Source organism: Plectrocnemia conspersa, unplaced genomic scaffold, assembly GCF_051122295.1.
Source record: "Plectrocnemia conspersa isolate PC_06_02 unplaced genomic scaffold, ASM5112229v1 ptg000014l, whole genome shotgun sequence".
Lineage (NCBI taxonomy): Eukaryota > Metazoa > Arthropoda > Insecta > Trichoptera > Polycentropodidae > Plectrocnemia > Plectrocnemia conspersa.
In genome coordinates this window covers 15,230,123-15,247,366 of record NW_028277178.1, presented here as the reverse complement: position 1 = coordinate 15,247,366, position 17,244 = coordinate 15,230,123, and the positions used below count along the sequence as shown (strand labels likewise).

The 17,244-nt window shown below is 33.1% G+C and overlaps 1 protein-coding gene across 2 annotated transcripts; it reads left to right on the top strand.

The window, feature by feature from the left end:
* Positions 1-2,000: 2,000 nt before the first annotated feature.
* woc (zinc finger protein without children) lies at positions 2,001-16,653 on the top strand. 2 transcript variants are annotated; one of them, XM_088204723.1, is made up of 17 exons: positions 2,001-2,090; positions 7,924-9,147; positions 9,216-9,301; positions 10,221-10,356; positions 10,429-10,608; positions 10,678-10,800; positions 10,918-12,156; positions 12,226-12,502; positions 12,564-12,778; positions 12,847-13,536; positions 13,594-14,030; positions 14,285-14,495; positions 14,566-14,691; positions 14,758-14,879; positions 14,937-15,075; positions 15,143-15,242; positions 15,314-16,653. In XM_088204723.1, exons 2-17 carry the CDS (start codon positions 7,974-7,976, stop codon positions 15,486-15,488), a joined length of 5,430 nt encoding a protein of 1,809 aa, XP_088060849.1. In that variant the 5' UTR covers positions 2,001-2,090; positions 7,924-7,973; the 3' UTR covers positions 15,489-16,653. The 2 variants fall into 2 exon arrangements, with proteins under 2 accessions (XP_088060849.1, XP_088060848.1); XM_088204722.1 differs by having other exon boundaries at positions 10,678-10,818.
* Positions 16,654-17,244: the final 591 nt, after the last annotated feature.

Here is a 17,244-nt window from a genome sequence, read left to right as displayed (position 1 = left end):
TTAATTTAGTATTAAATTATCGCATCCTGTCACGTACAACCCATAAATTAAGTTTAAGATGCTCGCTCCAGTTCTAATTATTATTAAAATGTTTCTCAAATTTATGATATAATGACATCATACACTTTCGTCGTCATGCAGATTAAACCCGTGTAAAATATGTATAAATACGGTGTAATAAATTGGATAAAACACATAACCAATTAGCCAGTCGGGTGAAGCTGAGCTCTGATTACGAAGGTATATTTTATTAGAATACATTTTTTGCTATTCAATTGTTAAATATTAATTGTGATTATTGATTTTAGGCTGTTTTATTATTATTGTTGCATAACAATGCCACCAAAACGACATAATATTGGTCGTCGCACAAATATCAATTGCATTGGATCGAACATTGGAAAATTTACGTAGAAAAGAACAGCCATTCAGTGGTACGCTAATATTATTAGCAGGTAATTTTCGTCAGACATTACTTGTTATACTACGTTCAACACCAGCTAATGAACTAAATGCGAATGAATTTAGCTCTAGAAAGATAGTCTGAGTAAAATTGACGCATGCATGAGCAAAGTACTGCCCTATCTTTCTATTTTTTAAGAATTACGTATTATGAGTTCCTAACATCACACTCGACGCCTAGGACTTTCGCAAGGCGAAAGCTTTACCGAGGTAAGTTTCACCAATTTTGTGACTAAAAATGGCGCATGATAATCTTTAAAGTGACTTTTATGATTTTAAATATCTCTTAACTTTATAACTTTTTTGTGTCGCTTGTGTTTTTTTATTTTGTAGATATATTTATAGGTTCCATCACGAAATAAAGCTACAATCGGGAGCCGAAACTTGCATGAAGACCAAATCCTATCTGCTTTTTTAGAGTGTGATGACAAGCTGATCGGTGAGGATACCGATAGTGAAGTGAAAAACCACGAAGTCTTCTAAAATGGTCTACCATTTTAGAACGCTTGGTTTATCATCTTGTGACAAAGAAAGCACAGTCAATGAAAATAGTAGCAAGCCTGAAATGATTATGTGTTATAATCAAACTAAAGGAAGAGTGGATACACTTGACTAAATGTACTCTCTGATGTCCTGTGGTAGAAAGACGAACAAATGGCCTATGTCTTTGTTCTATGAAATGATACATATATATATATATATATATATATATATATATATATATATATATATATATATATATATATATATATATAAAAAAATATATATATATATATATATATATATATATATATATATATATATATATATATATATATATATATATATATATATATATATATATATATATATATATATATTTAGCTTGTAAAAATTATTATATTATATACTGCCATAATGTTACTACCGAGGAAATGTGATAAAGCCTCCAGCCGCAAAAAAAATCAGGAAAAACCTGAGCATAGCTCTAACATCATAATTTATGAAAACCTTGTTACCTTGGTACAAGTTGTTTATGTATTGTTATTGTATACGTTTCCAGATTACTTTTTTATGACTAGCTCTACGGGTCACATTTATATATCCAGCTGGGCACATGCTGCTTGTCGTTGTAAAGTGTTATTATTTATAAATGTTAAATGCGACAGAGCCACAAAAATCTCATTCTCTAAAGTAAAAACATTATTAAGAACAACCAAATCGTCGCGTACTAAGAAAATGTAAACATAATATGTTATTAGATGTCTATAAATCAATGAAAATTAAAATCGTTAATTTTTGTAAAGTTAATTTAAATAATATAGATAATGAAAAAAAATTATAAATGGGAGGAGAGGAGTTGGTAAGTCCCTATTATATATTGATATACTTTGAAGTTATAGCTATGAATTATTTGCATGTTTTTCTAAAAATGAAATGCATATACAAATTAAAAAGAATAATTTGTAAGTAAATATGAATAAAAAACGAGCAATAGACAATCGGGAAAGAGGGAAAGTCGATGGTTTGAAATTAAACGCTCAAAAGTTGGCAACCCTGGGCGCGCGCCGCTCGCCACAAGATGGTGCGCGTTTGTTGTGGGCCGGCTCCGCGCCGCCTTCGCCGCCTGCGACTGTCACTTCTGCGAGGTGAGCGATCGCCCCGTGCCAAACGTTCCGCGGCTCGTTACGACATCCGACGAACGGGACGAGGGGCGGGCGGAAGCTGACGCGTTAGGGCGCCAAACTCTCGCGCCTAGTGACGCTCCCGCGGCGGAGCGCCCCTCCCTCGCGTTCGACGCCGACCGACATAACCTCCAATATTTACGCTTCTACGCCATTCAACTGACCCCTCGGCGTCTGTTTGGACTCCGTCCGCTTTTTACTCCCACTACGCCATGGTTACCGCTTTTTTCATACGGAATAAATAAACAACAAAACTTTGCTTTTTCATTTTATTTAATGCATTAAACACATCTGCTGAAACATCGTATCAACTGTCAAAAGCAAAAACTATTTCCGTATCAATTTTTTATGGCAATCAATTATTTTCTTGGTATATAACGTTTTAGGTACTATCGTTAGTAAAAGACCTAAAAATGATCTAGTTATTTATAATTTTACATTACCTCCGTTAGATGTCATGTCATATTTCTAAACAAATTATCAAATTTCTATGGCCATCGTATGATGAAAGTGAAACAATTTTATCTTTAGAAGTAATTTATGGAATAACTGATTTCGTTAATAAATATAATGTATAATTCTTCTGACACATACAATAGACAACTATCTTTGCTAATGTCAAGGGAAAAACATTTATTTTTATGTATTTTCAGTACGCTTATATTGTATGTTTACAATGAATTATTTATTAACATTATTATACCATAATATTTGCATTGGTTGATGCACTCCAATAAAACTTTTAGAGACTTTAGTGCCATGATGTGACTGGGGCAGTTTATAACTTATTTTTGACAGGTTTCCTCTTTATGTTGATTGAAAAAATATTTTTCATCACATTCCGAACGCTCCCGTGTTTTTCTATTTTGCTCTGGTCAAAATTTATATTAAATGGTCAGAATCATTTTTTCAGTCAATAATAGTGTTATCGTATGGTGTTGTTGCTTTAACACTGAAGTGTCAATCTGTCGTTTGCATGCCGGCAGTTCATTACCAATGTGTTTTAAGGAGGACTTGTTCGCAACATTGTCAGACAACAAGCCAAGCGTGCTCTGCTGCCGCTCTGTTGTTATTCCTGCTTCGTTCGTCACTCTGAATATCTTCACATCCTACATATTATTAAATAGATCCGTTGCGAGTATTCATGGGGTGATCAGTGTTCTAACTAACAGTTTTGGTGCAAGCGAAATGTTCTTAGATATTTCTAAAATAAATAATTTATCGCCTGTTTATACTTACTTATAAATGATAGAATATTTTTTAAATTCATATGATCTTCCTATATTTTTATTCTGAGCGTCTGCTTTTTTATTCCAACCATTTGATGTTTATTCTGACGGGCTGTTAATAAATTTCTGACCAAGATTTAATTTTTATTCTGACCATTTAATTTGTTGCCAAAAAGTTTTAATTTGCCGTTGGTCACGCCGGAGCCAATATCCACCTCTCGGTTCTTATCGTTTTAACCATTTTAGTGCTGACCTATTTTTTAAAATAACAAGTTCAGTGATAATTTTTTTTTTAAAGTACTATTTTCTTATATATTATTTTAATTTATTTTATTAAAATTTTCACACGCAATTACGTCTGTATCTGTGTTATTTATAACTAATAAACAGATAATAAAATAATATTCGCAAATATATGGATAAAAAGGTCAAAACTAAAAAAAATTTTTTTTTACAAATAGAAACTGACTTTCAACAGGGAAATTGCATTTATTTTAATTTTATACAATTTTTTTGACAGTATTTATTAAATTGCACAAATTTATTAAATTGCACATATATATGTACTTAAATACGAAAATATATTAGCTCTTTTCATAAGACAAATCCTTCTTTATCGCCGCTACAGCCCTGTATGAGCCTTGGCCTCAGCAATAATTGTTTTCCAGCTGTCTCAATCTCTTATGTTTCGATATACATATTCCATGTACATCCTTACAGCATTTTGCACAAATTAGTTTAAACTGCTTTATCTGTCCTTTATTTTTAGCCTTGCCCACGACGCATCTTCGCAAATTTCGCCTTGGTAATTTCTTCAAGCCAATGGTAGCTGTTGGACTTTCACATTGATTAGTTCTGGATGTTCAATGATGTAAATTGCAATCTATACATTTTTTTTGCCAGCAGCATTTTCTTTATATATTTATTTATAAAGAAAATGCTGCTTAATCTCGCGAACATTAAGAAGGCTTACAAACTTAAGTCAATCGCATGCTTTCTTAAACTCGGAGGAGCATTATCTAATGATACAAAAACTGCTTTCTATAGTAATCCCACCTCAGAGACCTATTTTGTTTTAAAACAATTACCCCTAGGACATTCAAAATAATTGCAGCAAAACCAATTTTGCTGCTTTTCCAAAATATTTTTTTATATACATATATAAAACTGCTATAATTTATTGAATTTTTTTATTGCCAGATAATTGCGGGTATGCTATATTGAAAATAAAGATAAAACAGATTGTTTGAGTTACGACTTTAATTAGGTTATTGTGTCTACAATTAATCAGCGTTAAAATGATTTTTTTAAATATTTTATATCAATGAATATAACATATAAATAAGTAAAAAACCAAATGTTATGTATGCACCCGTTGGTTCAGAAGAATTTTCATTCTTACAATATTTTAGTCTGGCTACTATTACTAGTATTTTATTTATTAGCTATGTATACTAATTTATAGCTTGTATGCTTTAGACCTGGAAAATTAATTTAAAAGTTCAAATAAGTCACTGGAAGAGAATTTCCAAATCTACGATATTCCAGAAATTAATCAAAATAAAAAGACCAATAGTGAAATCACAATGATAACGAGAATAATTATTGTAGACGATGTCGAAGATCCTTTACAAACATATTTATAAATTTTAGGAACAAAATTAAATATAATTGACACATTAGGCGTTTTTATAAATATTAAGAGCTAACTAATATTAACCCTTTGGCTGCTAAACAACGATGTATCGTTGTTAGAGATAACAGAAAATAAATGATAGCGACGATTGTTTAAAATTCATTTTTAACACCTTGTTTTGCGTACAACGCAAAAGACGATTTTACAATAATTATTTTAGAAGCATAGATAAAAAGTCCCTACAAAGACCCCTACTTAAATGGTTCGGAAACTCGGGTTTGCTGAGTGGTAGAGTGCCTGTTAAAATAATTAAAAAATAAAATGCTACAATTTGTGTTTTATAACTATATTTATTTATATTTAGATTATAACTTTGGGTTATATTTATTTTTTTAGTATTTTATTAAACCTAGTATGCTACGTATAAAATCGATAATGTGTAATATAATTATTCAACTGATAATCTTATCAATTTTAATGTTAAATATTTATTAAACAAAACACGATTAAATTCTAAATTGTTACCATTAAAATTAAATAAGAGCGGGAAAACACGTTGATAAATAGACATTAACCGACACAACTCGTATGTTTTCTATAATCAATCATCGCAAAATTTTATGTTAAATCTAATTTATATGGCACATCCACGTATTCGCTTTTTAGTCAACTAGTTCTTGGGTGTAATCAATAGGTACAATCTCTTAACATTTGATAATAATTACCTGAAAAATATCAAGATATTTAACATAATATAATATAAACATTCTTGTAATACTGACTAATGCATTGTCTTATGTGTTTGTTTATTGCGTCAAAACTATTTGTTTTGTGTAAAAATTATTAAAATTGAGTGACTATTCGACTAATTAAAATAATTTATGCGTATTTATGAGTGTAAGTAAGTTACAAATTGAGATAGGAGTATAAATTTTTGATTGTGCTGAATAAAGCTATTCAATAATTATGCACAAGAGCAAAACATAGAAATAGCTGTAAAGATGGTGGTGCTTCTCAATGAGTATGATTAATGCGGGCAAAAGGTCTGACAGCAATAAGCATTACTGTAACATTAAGCTGTCTGTTGGACACAAAAGTTCTTTGAAACTGCTAAATTGGTCAGATGTCAAAAAGCAAGGTAGCATAAAAAAGATTATGCTGTCTTTCGATGGAGCAGCAAGGACCAAAGAGCACTTTTCGGATAATGGCGAAGTAGAAAAGAAAAATTTCACTTTGTACTGAAGCTGTACCAACAGCATTGAGTCTGTTTTCTAACCTTTTTATGCAGGTTATTTAATTTTTCAATTAATACTAGGGAATTTCTACAATATACCCAGAATAAAACTAGTTACAATAAACCCAGTCAAAAGAAATCAGTTATGATGAATGCCTAAGTAGGTAAACAGCACAATTCCCATTAATTGGCACACCAGTATAGTGATTATGAGAATAGTTCTAAACTGTTGAATAAATATTTACCAAATCTATTTTGAATATAAACCAAATCTATTTTGATTATAAATATTTATATGTATTATTTTTTATTATTATCTAGCAGGTGTGTATATTTGATTTTTGTAATTGGTAATTCGATTTCCCTGCGGCCATTATTTTTTTTGTACGAATGCTTTCAATTGCAATGCGGCGATCGTCTTCAGGTACTGAATCAAATGGAATAGAATTGTTGCGACGACAAGAAGAAACATTCCATTCGAGTCAGCACCTGAGGATGATCGCCACATTGCGATTGAGAGCGTTTGTGCAAAGAAATAATGGCTGCAGGAAAATCGTATTATTAATTACAAAAATCAAATATATAATTTTTAAATTAACGTGTTTTTATGTTGCTTAAATTTTTAACGGATTTATTTAACATGTTACTTAGCTTTTTGATATGTGAGGGCTTGCATATTACGCTTTTTCTTATTTTCATCTCGTTGGGGTCATCATTAAGGGCGTAATCTTAACCTTGATCTCAGCCACTTCAAACTTTTCAGCTGCGTCGTCATTGATTCGATCTTGTGTTTTGTTATTTTTTCGCTTTTTTATTGCTAAGGGAACAACAAGTGCATTCATTTTATTTATGCAGAGGGAACAACGAATGTATTCGGTTTATTTAAATGAATTTATATTTGTATGAAATTTGTTAAAATTTAATTTAACTTGGTAACCGGTAACCAAGTATCCAAAATTGCTTTCGCGTTGTCTCTTTTATTTAGTGTTATTTTTCTTTTAATTTCAATTTCAGTTGCTTCTCTATAATTTTTTACAATTGGATTTTTAATTTTGCCTAAAGTTTTGGTTGTATCAAAATTGATATGGTGATTTTCATCGAAAGTTCCGACCAAATTTTTCATCAAAGCATTTTTATGTTCTATTTTTCTTTGTGAAATCCTATGGTTTGTCTGACCAATGTAAATTTTGTCACAATTGCTACAATTTGGTATATTCCTGATTCATTATAAATTATATATTTTCCATTCGGTAGAATGGTTGCTATTTTATTTTGAGATTTAAAAATTGTCCTAAAAGTACTCGCCTTATCTTTTCTGAAATCCAATTTTAAAAATTCAATTCTATAAATTATCATTTATAGAATTATATATTTATGCTAGTCTATAATGATTTCTGTATATGGCAAATTTGTAATTCAATTGTGATCATCAGTATAATGATGCATGTCTGTCACTCTGCAAGTGTATGAGTGGACTAGAAAGTTCCGAGACAGGTTGGAGTTAGTTTGTTATGGTACTCCAAGCTGTATTTCTCAATGAGTCAATGCTTCAAAATAAAATAAAAATAGATCAAATTAAATTCATTCATAAATTATGTACATCTAACCATTCTATGGCCTTGAACATTATCTATATATTCATTCTCAATGATTAATATAGCTGATAAACTTTTATGTATGCCTTTATTTTTATTTCAGAATTTTAATGACTTCTTGGCCTTAAGAGTGTTCACTGCCGTTCCGCTAAAATGGAAGAACCCAGCGCTGGAGACGCGCAAGATGCGCCATTAGATACTCCCGTTTTACCCGAAGATGACACTATGAAAACTGACACGAAAAGCGAAGGAGAGTTGGAGTCGATCGTCTCTGCAGAGCTGTCAATGGCGACGGAAGGACTGCTCGCCGAAGACAAGATTGATTCAAACGTCCTATTTAAATCGAAGGAAGAAGAGATTGCTTCGATAGAACTGGATGAACTCGTTTCGAAAGAGTTAGAATCGCTTCCGGAAGTAGAAAAAGAGTTTCGTGAACCACTCGAAGATGATGGAAAACAAATTAACGCAATAAATGAATTGATACACACAGAAGAAGAATCAAAAATAGAAGTTTTGGCGCAGACACCCTTAATAGAAAAATCAAATTTTGCAGATGACAATCTTCCAATAGACGAAACTGTATCAGAAGAGAAAGAATTAATTCCTCAAATTGAGGAGCCTAAACTTTTAAATGAAGAATCTACAATTGAACAAAGGGAACTAGCAGAAGAAAAAATATCGCCCATGGAGTATGAATCGCAAGAAAGTGAATCTTTAACAGAAACTCTCCTCGAATCAAAAAATGTAACTGTTCCCGTACCGGATATAGATGACTTAGTAAAAGAACAAAACACTGATATTGAAGAATCAGTACTGAAAAAAGAAATAGTTGCCGAAGAGTCCATTTGTGGTGTAAACGAAGATAAAATAACTGGCGAATCATCAATCGAATATATTTCAGAGATTGCATCTGATGAAAAAAATTCAGATGATGTACAAAAAGATTTAGATTTAGACAATATAATTTCTGGCACAGAACCTATGGATGTAGAAGCTGTCTCAAATTTGGATGATTCAGAAAAAAATTTCGATAAGGACACTTGCGACTCTGAGAACAATACTAGTTCGGAGCAACAAAATTTACCGGAGCACGTTAGCTTACCCTGTGATCCTTCAGGAAACGGTGACAGTGAATCGTCGATGGACTTAGATTTGAAAAACAATCGTGATGTATTTAACGATGACATTGGAGAATTAAATGTTACCAAAACGGAAAATTGCCTAGAAGGAGACAATGAGACGCCGATGGAAGTTTGCATGACCTCGGATGTGATAAATCAGAATGGATTAGAAACTGGAAGTGATCCAATATGTAATTGGGAAACTGGTGAGTTTTTTGAGTGATTTGAGTAAACTATATAGTACATATGACGGATTCAACAATGATATTTATAGATGGAAAGACTGAAACTATGGACATGGACGATATTCAAGATACTGATGAGCGAAATAATGAAAAAAATGCTGAAGATCATACTCAAGTAAGTTTAGTAATTAAATATGCAGGCAGTATTGTTGCCTGAATTAAGTACTTCAATGTCTTCCCAACCATTTTGGTTTGTTTTAAACCCCTTAACAGAAGGTTATTATTGTTATCTACTTCATTAGATTCTCGTAATTTAAAAACTATTTAGAGAACTGATGACTTTTTCTTAATTCGTCATCAATTACCTAAAATAAATATGATACAACTAGCATCATCTCTTGCATCGAGAAATTTATTTCATTGATTTTAACGTTGATTGGTTAAGACAGTGACGTCCCGTCATTATATTAGAGGAACTAGGCTAGGGACCTTAAAATCTTTTATCTAAAATTTAAAAACATTAGCAATATAGTTAATTCAAGACGTTGTCCATATTGTTCATTCAGAATAGTGAAGCTCCGAGGAACTACCTGAGTTAGTGGTAGTGAATTGTTATGGACCGTCGTCCGTGTGCATTGGCACAGGTCAGATTTGCAGGGATAGCCTCTTAATTCTATTCCCTTTACTGGTACTGTCATGTCGTTATGTATGAACGTTCCGTTGAAGTCAAAACTTTTTTTTAATTTACTCTTGTCTTCAAGCATTTACGGAATTTTTTTTTGTTTGTTAAAATAAATATTTAAACATAACTTCTTGAATACAAATATGGAAGGGGACTCACGAAACGACTTTGTGTGGTAATTAATACTTGTAGGTATTCATTATGTTTGATTGACTTACCCAGTTGGTACAGAATTACCTCGTTATAATGCATTGGACTTATTTATGTCTGTCAGGTTACAACAGAAAATTAAAAATAAATGAACGCATGGTTGAAATAGAGAAATATAAAAAATGAATGTAAATGTGAAGTTCATCATATCTTATTTGCTGACTGAAATTATTTATTCTTTAAATTGTGATTATTTTATTAGGTATCTGATCCATTTGTTGATTTGATTGCTGATAAAACTGAAAGCATTTCGGAACCGCCTGACTTGAATGAACCTTGTATAAGTAATGATAACGACGGTGATGCGGATTTAGAAGATGAACAGACTCATTTGATCGGTAAATTTATTTTAATATAAAAATTATTATAATGAGTTAAAGCAATATTTTTAAAACTCATTTTTATTCTAGATGAATCTATCTGCGATAACACCAGTGTCACCGATATTGATCACGGCCAAGGAGCTGATGAAGAAATTTGCCTTTTACCAGACACAGAAAGAGAAATATCCGAGGCTGATAAACTGAAAGCTTTAGCTGCTAAAAAGACGGTTGCATCGGATAATTTATTTGATATTCTCAAAGACAATGGTTTGTTCGTATAATAAAAATATCGATAACTTTAAAAACACATCATTAATTTGTTTTTTAATTCTGTAGAATCCGAAGTCGTTGAGAATTCAAAAGAAGTTCCCGCTGAAGTAAACAATGATTCACCAGGAGTAATTGTCGAAGATCAATCTACAGAACAAGGAGCCGAAGAAGATCCTGAAGAAGTTGAAAGTATGAAAGAGCTACCTGGTTTGTTAAAATTATTAATGGCGCATGTGTTTTATGAAAAATATTTCTTTTTGCAATTTTGCTAAGGCAGTTCTGTATGCCTATTTTTACTTTTTTCAGATGGAGAGAAAGAGGACGAACACGTCGTAGACGAAACCATGGATCCAGACATAATTCAAGAGATTGTTAAAATCAATCAACACTGCCATTCATGTGGCGAAAACAAAGATTGTCATTATCGCTTATTGATAGATGGTGAAATGAAACATATTTGTAACAAAAGTTGCGTCAATAACTTCCAAGCCCCGAACTCTAACAAATATAAAATTATCCATAGAAAAGTAGTAGTGTCCGAAGTGCTTCCTCTGGTTAGCGTATGTTTCTACTGTGGCGAAGAGAAAAAGTGCTATTATAGATTCACGAGTGCCGAAGAGGTGAAAATGTTATGTCAAAAAGAGTGCCTTCAGAAGGTTATAGGTGATAATATTGAAAAATATAAAATGAGAAGAAAAAAGAAGTTCCTCTCTGAAATGGATGGAAAAGAAGCCGAATGCTTCATCTGTTTCAAGACAAAAACTTGCATTTACGAAACAGTCATCGAAGGAAACGATAAGTACGTGTGCAGCAACGATTGCTTCGAAGACCTACAAAGGTCTCAGCCTACCGTCTTCAGGTTGAGGAAAAGAAAGATCACCAAGTCCAAACAGCCTTTGTTAAAGTTAAAAGTTATCACTAATGCCACTGACAAGTATCTCGACGAAGGAAATAAAATCATCGCTAAATCCGCCGAAGAAACAGAAGAAGCGAGGATAGATCGAGAGAAGAGCTTTTTCAGAAAATGCGCCCAATGCTCGGATCCTTACATTGGAAACGATAAAAATCTGTCATGGGAAACGATGGATTTTTGCAATGAGATTTGCCTCGGAAAGTATCAAAACACTCACGGATTGCACTGTGCCAATTGCAAGAATACTGTGTCGATGGTGAGCCTAGGAAAGTACTGTGTCCGTTTCGGCTACGATATCAGACAATTTTGCTGTTCGGGATGCTTGGATGAATTCAAAAAGGGTTTGAAGATCTGCTGCTATTGTCAAAAGGACATATCGAACGGATTCGAAGGTTTTTTGGCGCCAGTTGGCGATCAGGGCCAATTCAAAGATTTTTGCTCTCAGTTTTGTGTGGAGAAGTTTGATCAAATGAGCAAAAATCCGATACCGCCTCCCATTTGGGCTCAGTGTGCAGTGTGTTCAAAAGAAAAACCTACGCAATTAGAAGTGGCCGTTGATGATATGCATCCACTAAGATTATGTTCTGAACCTTGTTTTGCAGCATTTAAATTCGTTAATAATGTGTTTCCGGGTATGTTTATATTGATTATGCATCATTCATGTAATATTCTGAGTATTAACTATTTTTATTCATCATTAGATCAATGTAGATGGTGTAAAAAATATTTTGAACGCAAGTCTTCTGAGAGTTATACAATCTACACTGATGCCGCTGCTCATTGTTTCTGTTCAAAGACGTGCATGAACGTGTATATTAGCAATTCGCGTCTTATCGTGCCGTGTAATTGGTGTAAAGTGAAAAAATATAACTTTGATATGATAAAAAAAACACTCGACAACGGGCAGTCTATGATGATGTGCTCGTTGAATTGTCTGACGCTTTATCAAGTGTCTGTGAATGCAGTATCCTCAAGAAGGTATGTAAGCATGAGTTAGCTTTATAAATAATAAGCATTTAAAATTATTTTATTTTTACAGAATAAAATGCGATCAATGCAAACGATTCTCGCAAGCGCAGTACCATTTGACCATGTCGGACGCCACTGTTCGGAACTTTTGCATGTATCAATGCGTCATGTCGTTTCAAAGGCAATACAGTAAATCTCCGATGGTGTTAGATGGAGATTCTCACACTAAGCAAGCCGTTCCGACTGGCGCACCGAGGAGAACGTACAGCACACAAAAGAATAACGGTATAATTCGATCATTATAAAATATTTTAGATCATAAAAGTGTAAATATAATAAAATTTTCTTTGTAGTTGAAACTGTAACGAAAAAATTGCCAGGGAGGTCGTCCAGTTTCCCAGTCATATCTAACGTGCAATCACTGGCGCCGCCTTCTCCAGCTTCTCCTATACCGCAAACAACTGGACATGCCACGAGAGCGAAATCTAGAAGATTGCTAGAAAAGCCTCCACCCCCGTCTTCACCTTCACCACCTCCTCCTCCTCCGCCTCCTCCTCCTCCTCCTGAACCGCCTAAACCAGTTACTCCACCTCCACCGCCACCTCCCCAAATATATAATCACGTACTCGTCAAACCGCCGCCTCCTAAGGAGGTAAAGAACATGGGCACAATGACGAAACCTATGATGGTCACGAAGGGAGTTTCGTGCAGGCCTCAACCTTGTTCGAAAGAAGTCCAGACAGATGACAGCCTTCAAAAGAGAATACTCATTCCTATACCTGTGCCTATATATGTACCTACTCCGATGGCTATGTATTCGTTGCCGTTTCCGGTGCCGATTCCCATTCCGTTGCCTATACCAGTACCTGTATTCATACCCACAACGCGCAATTCGGCTAATGGAATCATGAAAGAAATTAAAAAAATACATGACAAGATGCCGACGGATCCGTTCGAAGCTGAACTATTGATGATGGCTGAGATGGTAGCCGGAGAGAAAAAAAAATGCGAAAGCGATTCCGAATCTGATGAAGAAAATGGAGGTTTGTTTTAATTACATATAATTCAATTATTTGAGCATAACAATACTTTTTATTTAGATGATGGATTTAGTCCTGATGCGATGGACACTGGTAATTCTGCATTCGGAGAAGACGTTCTACAGATGGCTCTTAAGATGGCGACGGAATACGACGAACCTGCTGTCGATTTAGAATCGGCCATGACCGCTAGTACGATTACCCCGAGTTCCCACCCGACTATGCAAGGTTTGGACGAGAACAATCCGATGCATCACCATCAATTGATGATGATTGAACAGCAGAGGGTTGCCGCTGTTGTATCAGCGGCAAATGCAAACTCTGTAGCTCGGAAGAGGCCTTCGCAAGGCGGTACGAGTCCAATTAATGCAACACCCCCTGGTAGACCTCCCAAAAGATCAAGACGAGCACCAGATCCTCCGCCGCCTTCGCATCATGCGCCGCCTGAACCTCCTCGTGAACCACAAGAAAAACCGGATGCAAATATGTGTCTCAAGGTAATTTTTATTGCTCATAAAACACTATAAAATTCAGGCATATATTTTTTCATTCATACTAACACTTTTATATACACTACCGGTCAAAAGTTTAAGACTAAACTATTTTTTGTTGATATTCTTATTATAAATTATTACAGGCGGCCTTGTAATAATTTATCTAATTTATACCCGTCGATTTGACGTATTTCGTAAATCTAGTGACTAGATTTTCATTATATTATATGTAAAACTTAAAATACTTGGTATTTCAGTATACCTTTGGAGTGAATGCTTGGAAACAGTGGGTTATGACCAAAAATGCTGAAATGGAAAAAAGCACGCTACGCCGAAAGCCGTTTAAGTCTGAAATATTACAACTCACAGCCGACGAACTCAACTATTCCCTATGTCTATTCGTTAAAGAAGTCCGGAAGCCAAATGGTAGTGAATATGCTCCGGATACGATATATTATTTAGTTCTTGGTAAGTTTTCAAACTAACTTCAACTTAAATTATATTATATAACAATTAATAATTTATAATTTAAACACAGGTATTCAACAATATCTATTTGAGAATGGAAGAATTGATAATATTTTCACTGATTCTTACTATGAAAAGTTTACGGAATGTCTCGACGAAGTCGCTAGGAAGTTTTCAGTTCTTTATAATGATTCTCGTGAGTTGATATTTTGTTTGAATTATGTCTAATGAAGAATTTTGTCGATTATTTTATTTATTTTAGAATACATTGTAACGCGAGTTGAAGAAGAACATCTCTGGGAGAGCAAGCAACTCGGTGCCCATTCACCACACGTACTCTTATCAACCTTAATGTTTTTTAACACTAAACACTTCAATTTAGTGGTAAGTTGTTTGTCTTATTATAGTAAATAAGAAAATACTTAAGCATTCTTGTTTTAGACGGTAGATGAACATATGCAGCTCTCATTTTCACATATAATGAAACACTGGAAGAGGAACCCCAATCAGCCTGGTGCTGCCAAAATTCCTGGAGCTAGAAACGTGTTGCTCAGATTTTATCCTCCTCAATCGGCATTAGGTTAGTTTAATTATTTTAAAATGTGAAATAAGTGCAATTTTGTTAATATAAATTTTGTATCTTTCAGAAGCTAACTCGCGTAAAAAGAAGGTTTACGAGCAACAAGAGAATGAAGAGAATCCCCTCAGATGTCCTGTTAAATTGTATGAATTTTATATTTCAAAATGGTGAGTTATCTGAACGTATTCGTCAGTTATATAAATATATAGACGTTCAATTAATTTATGATTTTTTCTAGTCCTGAAAGTGTGAAGACAAGAAACGATGTATTTTACCTGATGCCTGAAAGATCATGCGTTCCCGATAGTCCTGTTTGGTACAGCACTCAGGCTTTGGGCCGTGAACCTCTTTCAAAAATGCTACATAGAGTTAAAATGGTTAAAGAGATCAATATTGCTCTCCTCACCAGCTAAAAGTAGTCACCATGTGATTTATGCTTAAGTATGTATATATGGATAAATAAATATATAACTCGCCATTATATATTTTCTTTAAAAAAAATTATATAAATCGTATTATGTAAAATAAGCCCGAGGCCGAAACATAAATTGGGTAAATTATTTTGCACAAAAAGGAAGGAGTGTGCAAGTGAAATTGTGTCATAAGAATTCTTTATATTTAAATCATTTATTTTTTCAATCAGAATTGCAAATACTTATATAAATACAACAAAGTGATCTTAGTAGTATAGTGGTATCAAAATCCACGATTGAACTAACATGAATTAATGCACATTTGTCATATTGCTCTAGCTTATTTTTATAAATTATGTTGTGACGTTTTAAATGGATATGGAAAAAATAATTAGGTTTAAGTAATTAAAAATGTGTATTCTCGATCAGGAATAACGATTGTGCTTAGCGAATGGATGGTGTAGCCTAGTCATAGTCATATATGACTATAACGTAATTGACACTTTACAAGCCGCTGAAAATTCAAGTGTTAATTTTATGCTTGACTGGCTGTTGTTTTTATTTTATGAAAATATCATATTTATTAACTCGAAAAATCCGAGGCTAATTATACAGAAATATTGACGATGTTAGAATATATGTACAATTTTCTATACTATCTTGACTCAATATTGAATGATGCATTACTGGCTCTTAATGAATTTGAGTCATCAGCCTGTAAATTATTTATATATGGAAATATTGCCAAGAAAACAATATAAAACAAAATATACAAATTATTAGTGAAAGAGAGGATACCACATTCAATAATTAGTTAATTAATTAAAATGTTGCGTGGTTTATGTACTGTTATTTTTGTTGTGATATTCAGTTTTGTATTGATTACGCTTAGTGTAAATACCATATTGATTGTATGTAGATTGGAGCCTTTGCTGCATTAACAATGTAGGTTTTTCCACTCCATTTGAAATTTTATATGACAATTGTATATTGTTCTTGTGTTTGCTTTCGGGACGTTGATCATATATTAGATAACCAAGATTTTTATATTCATTTTTAAAATACACTTATAGTGTCGAATATTATTTGAGCATTCGTAAATAATATATGTATGTTGATTAAGTGTATAAAATAGTCATTTGTAAATAAAGTAAATTTCTACCGATATTATTTTTCTCTTCAGACCGCTTTTTACTCGTATCGTCCTTATCCTCTCCTTTCAAACTAAAAGGCATTTTTAACCATTCATGTTACTTGTTACAAAAATTACAATAATTTTAGTCTTCATATATTTTCATTGTATCAGCTCAAAATAAGCTTTTGATGATGACTTAAAATATTAATATTGGTCTTCATAGAAATTTCTGACATAAAGTGATCGGGCGACCTCATGGATTGTCCTTGAACAAAAATGTCCGAGGTGATATTTTTATTTTTAGTGTCCTTTAATATTTTCAAAATATTGTCGCCCTATTTAACATAACATAATGACAATAAAAATTTGACAACTTCATTGAGAACTGCTGGTTTTATTACACTGAAAACCAGCAAAAACTCTCCAGAATGCTTTTAGAACCTCTCAGGCTTCCTTAAAGAAATTTAAAAAAATTTGGACAGTACCAAATAAAGTTATAGCTTTTTTACAAGATTCTGTTAGTGCTTCTTTACAAAGTGAAGTTCTACAACCATACTAAATATTTTAGTATGGTCAACGGCACAAATGTTTATATGTATAGTGTAAGAAATATCTTACGCC

What these genes read in the sequence shown, in the direction of transcription:
- woc (XM_088204722.1), top strand. Translation starts at nt 7,974, where the DNA reads ATGGAAGAACCCAGCGCTGGAGACGCGCAAGATGCGCCATTAGATACT. An exon ending in GATATATTATTTAGTTCTTG is followed by an intron (nt 14,496 to 14,565) that starts GTAAGTTTTCAA and finishes ATTTAAACACAG; the next exon opens with GTATTCAACAATATCTATTT. An exon ending in CTAAACACTTCAATTTAGTG is followed by an intron (nt 14,880 to 14,936) that starts GTAAGTTGTTTG and finishes TTCTTGTTTTAG; the next exon opens with ACGGTAGATGAACATATGCA.